Source organism: Vidua macroura, chromosome 6 (genome assembly GCF_024509145.1).
Source record: "Vidua macroura isolate BioBank_ID:100142 chromosome 6, ASM2450914v1, whole genome shotgun sequence".
NCBI lineage: Eukaryota > Metazoa > Chordata > Aves > Passeriformes > Viduidae > Vidua > Vidua macroura.
This window is the reverse complement of record NC_071576.1, coordinates 58,224,330-58,235,547: the sequence shown is the minus strand read 5'-3', so window position 1 is coordinate 58,235,547 and position 11,218 is coordinate 58,224,330. Positions and strand designations below refer to the sequence as shown.

Genomic DNA, 11,218 nt, shown 5'->3' with positions numbered 1-11,218 from the left:
ACGTTGCAGGGGAGCGGGGAGCGGCAGTCCCGCACGGCGGCGCGGTGTCCCCGAGCTCGCCGGGCGCCGTGCCCGGAGTTGCCCGGGCCGGGCAGGGCGCTGTCCCCGCCGCCCGGGCGCGGTCCCCGCGGTGTTCCCGGCGCTCCCCGAACGCCGTCTCCAGGCGGTTCCCGCTGCCCGGGCGGGGCCGCCCCGGGGCTAAAATGGCGCCGGGCGCGCGCCTCACGGGCGGACACGTCCGCGCGGCCGCCTCGGGGCGGGGCCCCGGCCGCGGCCCCGCCCCCCCGCTCGCGCCAAAGCGGCCCGTGACGCGGCGGCGCGCGGCCCCGCCCCCGCGCGCCGTGTTTTCAAACCCGGTGGGCGGGCGCGATTGGCCGGCGTGCGCGGCACGTGACCAACGGTCGCGGGAAAGCCGCGGAGTCCGAACGGCGCGCGCGGCGGGGCCGTTCCTGGGCAGCGCGAGCCGAACCGGCACCGCACGCGGGCGGAGCGCGGGGCAGCGCAAGCGGGAGCGGCGCGGGCGGAGCGGCCGCCATGAGCTTCCTCAGCCTGCAGCGGGCGGCGCCGCCGCGGCGCGTCTCGGCCCGGCGGGCGGCGGCCCCGATCCGGCAGAAGCTGCTGTTCCTGAGCGGCCACAGCGACTGCGAGGAGGAGGAGGAAGAGGAGGAGGAGGAAGGCTGCGGCAGCAGCAGCGCCAACAGCACCGGCGAGGACTCGGCGTTCCAGGAGGCGGACTCGCCGCTCTCCGCCGCGCGCACCCCGGCGCGGAGCGACCCGCCCCTGCTGGAGGAGGAGGAGGAGATGGAGCCGGCGGCGGCGCCGCTGCCGGACGAGGGGGACTCGTGGGAAGAGGAGGGCTTCGGCTCCTCGCCGGTCAAGTCGCCCGGAGCCTACTTCCTGCTCGACTCGCCCTCGCCGCTGGCCCCGCACAAGGGCCGGCGCTGCTGCGAGCGCTCCCCGCCGCACCGGGCGGCCGGCGGGTACCGGGGGGCGCGGGGCGAGGAGCCCGGCTCGCCGCTGCCCGACTACCCGGGCACGCCGCCGCACAAGACCCTGCGCAAGCTGCGCCTGTTCGACACGCCGCACACGCCCAAGGTGAGCCCGGGGCGGGGTCGGGCCCGGCCGGTCCGTTATGTAACGGCGGGGGCGCCGCTCGGGACCGCGCCGGGGGCTCCGGCCGGGGCGGGGCGGGGTCGGGCGGCGCCGCCTCCCGACGGGACGCGGGCACGGGGCAAGCCGCTTACTTCGGGATTAGTCATATAGAAACAAAAAAGTTTTCCGAGTTTGGTAGTGTTTTGTGGGAAGCATATTTGAAAAGTGCGAGCGTAGAGTATTAAAGCTCCTAGAGTAAGTGCTGGCGTGTGGAGTGGGCGTTGGTAGGGGTGTAGCCAAAAAGTTAAAGCTCGGCTTGGGGTGTGATCCTGCGGTGAGCTGGCATTTCCTAGGAGGAATTTCTTCACAGGAAGGGTGATTGGGCATCGGAATGGATGGTGGAGTCACCTGGGAGGTGGTGAAGTCACCGTCCCTGGGGGTGTTTAAGGAAAGGCTGGAGCTGGCACTCGGTGCCGTGGGCTGGGGGACACGGCGGTGTTGGGTCATGGGCTGTGCCCGATGATCTCAGAGGCTTCTCCAGCCTGACGGGTTCTGCTGTGATCCTGTCGTGTCGGAGCTTCAGCGTCTGCACTCCTGCATCAAACGTGAGACGCTGTTTGAGCAGTCGATGCTGTGAAACTGATGGAGTCCAAAGTTTAGATGGGGAGATGGGTAGCTCTTAACTCTCTCAATAACAGACTTTTGGAAGGCATTTTAACTTTTGAACTCGATGCTGTGTGAAATGCCGTATAGTGAATTTAAATGTAGTGATAATTGGCTTCCTTTCTTCATTACTTTTCATATAGCCCTTTAGAAGTAATCCTGGGATAATCCCCGGGGATAATCTCCCAGGGGTCTATAGACTATAGATGGAAAACAACTGACTTAAGGAGCGAGGAAGGCTTCCTTCTTAATTGGTTTTCTACAGCTTCCATCTCCAGCGAGGTTTCACTGGTAAAAATCAGTGGTACAAGTTTGTAAAAGGTAAAATTGGTGATGATTTTACACCTTGTCAGGGGCAGATGCTTCAGAGCTGCAAAGGTTTTGTGGAATGCAATTCTAAAAACAAGTTCTTAACACAGCGGTTCAGTGGGATTCTTAAATTAGATGGCCAAATTCTACATAGATTATCTTTGGAAGGATCACTTGGTTCAGGTATCCAGTGGAAGTACAGAAATGTGTCCTGAGAAGCACAGGTCTCCATCTAGGGCAGATTTGAGGATTGTAGTTGAGATTCCCATGTACTGAGTGTTCTTCCCTGTGGTGGTTTAGGCTTCAGTCCTGTCAGATCTTTATTTTGTTGTTAGGATAAGGTGATGCTCCTGCTTGTGATCCAGTCACTGGCATCCTCACCAGGATGAAGGAGACTCGGGTGCAGACTTTTCAGTGGAACTGGGAGAGGTTTTGTTATGTGCCTGGAAGATGCCTGGTCTGGCAAATTACCACCCCGAAGATCAGTTTTGGATATTTAAATGACAGTGCAGCCATGCTGCTAATTCTTGGACCGTTTTTTGTAGGCTCAGGAAAATGCACCAGTGCATCAGTATTAAATGTTGTATTTGCTAATTTTTTTAAGTTTGTCACCTAAATTTGTAGAAACCAAAGATAATTTCATGTCTGATGTAGTTTCCACATCATGCATGTGCAAATCATGGTGATACAGTACGGGATTGTCCTCGAGGTTCATCTGTGTTCATTTAATGGACAAAGATTTGTGCAAGAAGTTTAGGTGATGAAATGATTAAAGACAGAAGAAGGTTACTCTCATCATCATCATCTTTGCTATCTTTTAAAAATAATTTTAATATTTGTTTGCTTGAACTGTCTCTGTGTAGAGTACAAACCATCGTAGTTTCTTAGAAATTCTTTTTGATGGAAATGTAGGTATTTAAACAACTGATACTAACTCTAATTAGACAATACTGTAATGATGGCTTCAGGCACGACCTGACTTTTTAATGTCTAAGGCAATATCAAGGCTATAAATGACTATAAATGCCTTGGTTTTGTGTTTTTTTTTTGTTTTTTTTTGTTTTTTTTTTTAAATACAGAGTTTGCTTTCTAAAGCACAAGGTTTAGGCTCCAGCTCAGTCAAACTTCGAGGGGGCTCGTTGTTTATGAATGTTGGGAAATCAGAGAAGCAAGAAGAAGATTTTAGACAAACACCTCATGTGAACATCAATCCCTTCACTCCCGATTCCATGTTCCTTCACAACTCTGAAGGCAAATGTCGTAGGAGGAAGAGGATACACTGGAATGAGTGAGTGACTTGTACCTTCCTTTGTTAAACTTGTATTTAGAACTACTTTTGGCTGCAAAAATTTTGTTACAAATTGCTTCTAAGAAAGTATTTTTGCTTGCAGGTTGTTAGTAATGTATAATACAGCTCTTAAAAGTATGAGCTTCAAGAGGCATGATATCATGAAATAATCATTTAGCACTAGATCTTTTGATTACTGTACAGAAAGGATAGACTAGGCTGTGTGCTGGTCTTTTTCCCCTCATGGAATGGGCCATGCACAGTCTTTTCTTCAGGAGGAAAAAAAATGCATTAAGTACAAGTGTGAGACATGAAGAAAGACATGACAAAGATATTAGCATGGCAATTTTATGGGTTTGTGTCTACAGATGTCTAGTCTTCAATTAGTTAACTAAAATTAGATAGAATAGGAGAACTAGATCTCAGAAGAATTCAACAGCTTCTGGGCTTCAGTTTAAAGTTTACTTAAACCATGAGATTTCTGGTGTGAATTTCAGCTCTTGTGGAGAGGACATGGAACCAAGTGATGGAGAGCCTGAAGAGGAAACCATGAGACCTGCTAAGGTACTTAATCTTTAAACCTTGATGCTAATTTCAGCAGTTTGTGTATCTGCAGATCTAAATATTTTCCTTGGTAATCTTTGCAGAGGATAACAATAACAGAAAGTAACATGAAGTCCCGGTATGAAACTGAATTCCATGAACTGGAAAAGATTGGGTCTGGTGAATTTGGCTCTGTGTTTAAGTGTGTCAAGAGGCTGGATGGCTGCATCTATGCAATAAAACGATCCAAGAAACCCCTGGCTGGCTCAGTGGACGAGTGAGTACTTCCTGCTCTTAAAAAGTCTTGGTGTTTCTTCTTTACATGGCTCTTTGTGTTGGTGTCTAGAGAAGGCATTTAAGAGGAAAGTATAAAACAAACATGAATTAAACGTAAAATAGATACAATTTTGAAGCCACTTGATTTATTTTCTTCCCCACCCACTCCCCAGGTACTGGGCAGTACTGGGGAGAAAAGGCTGATTGGCCTCTCTCCTGCCAGATGTTTGTCCCAGTGTTCTGTGTGGAAACACATTGTTCTCAAAATGAGAACAACACTTCCTTCTAAAGGTGATTCTTGGAGAGATGGAAGGAGGGCACTATTCCCAGCTGAGTCCTCATCCTTCTCAGCCTGAGTGACATGCAGATGAGTTAAGTCAGTTTGGGGGTAATTTTTGGCATTTGTGAATGAACTTGTGATTCAGAACCTTTCCCACACTTCAACAGTGTGGGGAATAGTTGTTCAAATAGTTTATATTATAAGTATTTGAACACACAATAGTGTGTTCAAATAGTTACAAATATAAACCCCCGAAGTCTTGAGTTGCACAAAATTGCATACCAGACTTACAGTCTAGGGAATGTTGAGTTCAGTCAAACCCTTGGCTTATGAGCACTTTTATTTTTTCCCTAGAACTTCAGTCATGCATCTCAAAGTTTGCTATTGCTACTGGTTGGCAAGTATGTAATGGAAATGTGGCTCCTACACCATACTGTTTTTTTTTGATGTTCCATATATTAAGTGTTTTAATATAATGTAAATTATTTTAGCAGGTTGAACATAGGTACAAATCCAGCTTAGGGTGCCACAGAATTGCATAGGAAGATTTTAATTAGAAATACTTACTGTAATAAGAAATGGTACTAATTTCACCTCCCAAAGCTCATATGTGCTGTTGTTTTTTGTGACTAACAGGCAGAATGCTTTAAGAGAGGTCTATGCACATGCAGTTCTGGGACAGCATTCTCATGTAGTGAGGTACTACTCTGCATGGGCAGAGGATGATCACATGCTTATACAGAATGAATATTGCAATGGTAAGTAAAGAAGATGTACAGATGTACAAGCTCTTAACACTAGTTATGAACTGATTACCCTACTCATAGCTCATACTCCTTTCTGGAAAAGGCATATCAGATGGATGAAGCAAAAACTGTACAAAGTTGCAGACCAAGTCATGCATGTTCAAGCATACTGGAAGTACTGTGAGGTGTTTGTGAGCAGAAGAACTGTTCTTTCTTCTGTACAGTAGTACAAGCTGGAATAGAGAAAATTGCTAGAGTTTCCATTAAAAAGGAGATTAAGCTTGATTTCTGAAGCATTTTTGCTATTGTTGATGCCCTGGCAGAGATTTGGAAGAGAGAGAGAGAGCCCCTTCCCTTGTGTTGATATCCTGTTAGTGTGACAACTACAGGAGAAAAGAACTTTATTATATTGTTATATGACTGAAAAAAGCATGTAGCATTATATTTTACACTTGCTGTATATTGCCAGCAAGTTCTTTGTGATATATTCCCTTAATTTTGGGAGCAAGTTGTCATTACCTTGTCAGCTGTTTGATGTAAAAAACAACTTGGTTTTTTTTAATGGTGTTTCAGGTGGCAGTTTAGCAGATGCCATAAGTGAAAATTACAGGAATATGCGTTACTTTACTGAACCAGAACTGAAGGACTTGCTGCTTCAAGTGGCTCGGGGTTTAAAGTACATTCATTCAATGTCCCTGGTACACATGGATATCAAACCTAGTAAGTTTGTAATTACTTTACTCTCTATTGACAATTTGCTCAGTTCATTTAATCTGCTGTAGAAAACTGAACAGTTAGCCACACCTTGCTAACTGTAAATTCTTCCCTGAAGCTCTGAATAGGAGCACAAAGATGTCAGTTATAAAATTGGCCAGCAGACCTAAACTGTCGAGTTTATCTTGGGTCCTTTTTGTGTAATTGACTCTACTTGCATAACACTTGGCTGGCTTCCCAGCAGAGGGGCCACAGCGAATCGGTTATAACTTTCTCACTCTTTGAACAGGGTTTATATACAAATAAAACTTCTGCATGGCTAAAGCAAACTGTAGTGAAACTAGGTCAAGTAGAAATGGTACAGAAATGTTTCTTTTAACAATTCTGCTCTTTTTCAGGTAACATTTTCATATCTAGAACATCAGTCCCAAGTATAACTCTAGAGGAAGGTGATGATGATGACTGGTCATCTGATAGAGTCATATTTAAAATAGGTGAGAAACAGCACACTTATGTGCAAAAGAATTGCATCATCTTGTTGTCTTCTGAAACTTAACTTTCTTTCCTCCTTGCAGGTGACCTGGGCCATGTAACTCGAGTTTCTAGTCCTCAAGTGGAAGAAGGTGACAGCCGTTTCCTTGCAAATGAAGTCCTACAAGAGGTACCTGTTCTGTTTGTGGCAAGCAGTGATGTTAGGCCTGTGTGCTCTTTCCTTTAGGAAAAAAAAAGGTGCATTTACTTTTCCTCTTTTCTTTTCAAGAACTACACTCACTTGCCAAAAGCGGATATTTTTGCTCTCGCTCTGACTGTTGTCTGTGCTGCTGGCGCTGAACCACTTCCAACTAATGGGGACCAGTGGCATGAAATTCGGCAAGGAAAACTGCCCAGACTACCACAAGTGCTTTCTCAAGAATTACTAGACTTACTAAAAGTAAGAACTCCTCTACTAGTGGCTTGCTGAGAAGTGTAATTTATTGTCTTGCTGGCCTTAACAAGGATGCCATGTTTTCTTTTTTCCCCAAGGTTATGATTAATCCTGATCCTGAGAAAAGGCCTTCAGCTGTGGCACTAGTGAAGCATTCAGTGCTTCTCTCTGCTGCAAAAAAGAGCGCCGAGCAGCTCCGGATAGAGCTGAATGCTGAAAAATTCAAGAACTCACTCTTGCAAAAGTAAGTAGGTTCTTGGGGTCCTTCAACAGGACTTTATTTATAACAGGTTCTTACCTGAAAGTGAAGTGATGATAAAATAGGAGTGTCCTTGTTTGTGGGTGAGATCCACAAATCTGTATGCATGTGCGTACCTGGGAGTACAAAGTGGGTCATGGAACTTTAAAAGGAACTTCCTCCACAGAAAGAACTGCTTGAACACTCTAAGGGATTCTCAACAGCACAAGGCATATAAAACATTATGATTTTAAACAAATGTTTCAGGACAGTGCACACTTTTGTGACAGGTATAGCCTAGCTTATGTCTGTGTGATTCGAGTCTGTGTTTTCCTAGGTCATTTGTACATCGAAATGTTGGAAAATGACTTAAATGACCTGTTTTGAGCCTAAATGGAATGGCACATCAGGAATGTTATTGGACTAATTTGACCTGTACACAGCAGTGTTACTGGGTCACCAGAGAATCATTTGTATCCAGAGGTCATCTTGTCCTACCCCTTGCTCAAACACTCACTTTGAATTAAAGCTTGGAAAAAGAGATTCTCTTTTAGGAAAGTCTGATTTCTGCTTAAGTTTCAGGGAAAGAGTTAGTAAATGAATAAGCAGCCATCTGACTCTTTCACTACAGTTATCTTTGCATGTGTTATACATAATAGGTGGGCTTTTAGGAGGAAATATAGATAACCAATTTCTTTTTGAGTGGTATGTCTTGAATGAAGATGTTAATTTCATGTTCAGGTTCACTCCATTGTTATCTGCTTATCTTGCCCCATTGCTAGTCTGACCACAGCCAGATGTACTAGATTAGCTGGTTATCTTTATAATATTATGAATTACATTGAAAGAATAATCAGACAATTTGTGCAGGTTGCTAAGGGGCAGATTTGCTTAGGTAAGTTGCTTGCTTGTATGAAGACAACATATTTTTGCATCACTTGAAAGAGAAAAATGGCAAAGCTAGTGTTTTGTGAAGATTCCTTCTGGCCTGGAAACAAGGATACATCCTTGTAAAGCCAAGAATGATTTTAAAACAACACTTAGCCACAGTAATTTTTAATGTTGTGTGGCACAGAGCTCCATAAAATACTTCAGGTAGTTTGGGGGAGACAGGGTTTGTTTTTTTTTTCTTAAATTTCTGCAATTGAACCATTTAAAATATCACTTGTGTGTAAGTCATGTTTAGTGAAAAGAATCCTTTTAAGGCAACTCAGCTTTTCTACTGTGTTGTCCTCTTCAGAGGAAGGAAGAATTCAAGATTTCTAGGCAAGAACTCAAGACTTCTAGGGAAGAGTGGAAGGATATTTTAAAACTAAATTTCCTGGTAATGTGGTGTGGTGGTTGGGCAAGCACACAAGTGTGTATTTGTGACTGATGTTCACAAGGAAGAGGACTGAAAATGGGTTGTGTTCTCTTTCAGTGAACTGACACAGTGATAATGTGGGGGTGATTAGATGGGCACGGGTGTTAATGAATAATACTCTGGCTTACAAGAATGGGAATTGCTTATTAAACTAAAACATGTAGCTTAAAACTGAATACACCAATGTGCAGCAAGCTTGTAAAATTTGATTTTGCTTTGCAGCCAGATGTGAAGTGAGATTACAAATTCTAGCTCTTATAGTAGAGAAAGTTCTTTAATGGATAGTTAAGAGATTTTGGAAGGAAGAGAGTATGGGGGAGGGCTGAGGTTTAGCCATATGTCAGTATTTGAAGAAAGGAGAAAAGCCATGTATGGGGGAAACCTTTATAAAGGTAGCTGTGCTCTTCAGTTGGATTATTTTATAATTTTATTCTGAGTTTGATTAACTTTGTCCTCACCCTGGGTATTGGTAATTCTCTGAAACAGAACAGTTGGCAGAATGTTGCACAGGGGCAATGGCCTCTGCTGCCTTCAGTGATTCTGCCTTGCAGGCTCCCATTTTTGTTAGGCAGAAAACATGGAGGCGGTGATCAGCTTTTGATGTGGGTATGCAAAAGGGAAAGGATGATTCCTGAGCTGTCTGCTGCCAGTTACCCACACCTGTGTTCATCTAAGTGTCTGAGTCTCCCACAGATCAGGTGTGGCTGAATTTGCTTCCTTTGGGCAAGCCTTGGTAATGAGCTCTGACTTTACACGTGCCTTGTGCTAGGAAGTAAAAGCACCCTCCTGTGTCTTGGTAATTGAAGTGCTGAGCTGCTTGTAACAGGCTGGATTTCAGAATCTGAGTTGTGTGAATTTTTCATTTCCGTCCCTTTCTTTTCAAAAGAAAGAACATCTAGACAAGTAATGAGCATCCCACCTCTGCCCTCTGCTTGGAAACAGGTGGATGCAAATCGTAATGCTCTCAGCATGACCTAAAACTGACCTAAAGTCTTGAAGTGTAACCTGCTGTAGCTGGTTTGCTATCTCTTGCTGTATAAGAGCTGAGCTGTATCCTTGTGGGTGCTGCTGGCTGTGACCGTGTCCCTGTGTTGCAGAGAGCTGAAGAAGGCGCAGATGGCGAAGGCCGCGGCCGAGGAGCGCGCGCTGTTCACGGACAGAATGACCACGCGGTCCACGACGCAGAACCGCCCGTCGCGGCTCATCGGGAAGAAAATGAACCGCTCCCTGAGCCTCACCATCTACTGAGCACAGAGGCCAGGGCAGCTGCAGACAGCCACAGCTCCTCTGCCTGACCGAAACCTAAGGAACTGAAGGAAGCCTTCAGTTCCTGGTTTCTTGTCCTGTAGTCGGTATCACCAGTTTTACAGCTATTGCTTCTGGTTTTTACTTGTACTCTGTGGCTGATTCTCTATTAACCATTTGGGTTGATGGACTCGGTTACTCTCCTGTCTGTAGAGGATCCTGGATGTTACTCCATAAGCCTTTCGGTTACACTGTTAGATGTTATGCTGTCCCAGGGTTAACCACTATAGTGGTGTGCTGCTTTGTAGTGTTACAGCATTGTAATAAGAAGCAATATCCCTGATCTTTTAAGAAGGAGGGAAGGGGCCTTACTTTGATAGTTCATTTTTTTTTTTTGGAGCAGAGGGGGAATAAATTTTAAAAGACAGGCTTTAAGGCCACCTACAGTCAATGTACCTGATGTCAGGTAGACTTTTGTTGTGAATTTTATTTGTATATTCAACTGGGAGCACTTTGTAGGCATTGCATAAACCACAGCTTAGGAACCTGTGGAATTAAGTGCCATGTGGAACTGCTGCTATTTTTAGTTCAATGTCCTTGCTGTAAACTGTAGCATTAAAACAATCATTATTGTGTTAATAGGCTTCTTGTTAAAGCAACTAAGTGAAACAAATGTAAGCTGCATTTTAGTGAAGGCAGCATTTTCCTCTCAAAGCTAGTGCATTGTGAAAAAATGCACCAATTTAATATTTGGATTCTTTATTAGTGTAGTGCAATTGTTAATGTCTTTGCTATTGATGTTTTGTTCTACTTTCTAATAAGGTTCTCTGAATGTTCATATTTTCTTCAGTTGCCCATTCTTGAGGCTATTGTATGTTTGGTTTTTTTATGTTGGAATACTTGTAAATAGTTGTTTAGTGTGTTCAGGTTGTTTTTCATTGTTTATGTACATAAGTTTGATCATGCTTATAGTGTACTATACAGAAACTGCAGTCTGGGATGCCAGCAGATATTGAACCTAGGCTGACAGAAGAACTGTTCTGATTACTGGCTTGTCTCTTCATTCATTTTACTTAAAACAATGTTTCCCTTTTGTGCTCTATTTGTTCTTACTAGTGTTGAATTTGAATATTAAAGTTAAAAGTTCTGTTTGTTTAATATTGTGTAACACTTATTTAACTTTAACTACTTCTGTAGTTAGGGAAATAAAATACTGAGTTGGGAATATACTATGGCAAGTCCTGATGAGATCTGCTTCCCACTCATGCCTAATGCTTGTGGTTCCCTCTCATGAGAGTGGGACTGAGTGAGATAAGACACTTGCTGATAGGAGAGAAGGCTCCTACTCCACGTGTTAGTGTCCATAGCAGTCTGTCTCTGCAGCCTCAGGAATGGTATTGCATTGGGAAAGATGAAACCTCTGGAAGAAGTGGAACCCATGACTGATGGTGGAGGAATAGAAACTATGGGAAGAAATAGCTGGGTCTGAGGTAAGTGAGAAAATGCAGGAACTGCTGAGAATGGGAAGAGAGCTGC

At 44.7% G+C, this 11,218-nt stretch overlaps 1 protein-coding gene across 2 annotated transcripts; it reads left to right on the top strand.

The window, feature by feature from the left end:
* The first annotated feature begins 492 nt into the window (after positions 1 to 492).
* WEE1 (WEE1 G2 checkpoint kinase) lies at positions 493 to 10,840 on the top strand. Of its 2 annotated transcripts, none has more exons than XM_053980399.1 (11): positions 493 to 1,095; positions 3,144 to 3,352; positions 3,850 to 3,916; positions 4,000 to 4,172; positions 5,088 to 5,209; positions 5,771 to 5,917; positions 6,310 to 6,405; positions 6,487 to 6,572; positions 6,672 to 6,842; positions 6,935 to 7,080; positions 9,535 to 10,840. In XM_053980399.1, exons 1-11 carry the CDS (start codon positions 535 to 537, stop codon positions 9,683 to 9,685), a joined length of 1,929 nt encoding a protein of 642 aa, XP_053836374.1. In that variant the 5' UTR covers positions 493 to 534; the 3' UTR covers positions 9,686 to 10,840. The 2 variants fall into 2 exon arrangements, with proteins under 2 accessions (XP_053836374.1, XP_053836375.1); XM_053980400.1 differs by lacking the exon at positions 493 to 1,095 and adding an exon at positions 1,251 to 1,347.
* Positions 10,841 to 11,218: the final 378 nt, after the last annotated feature.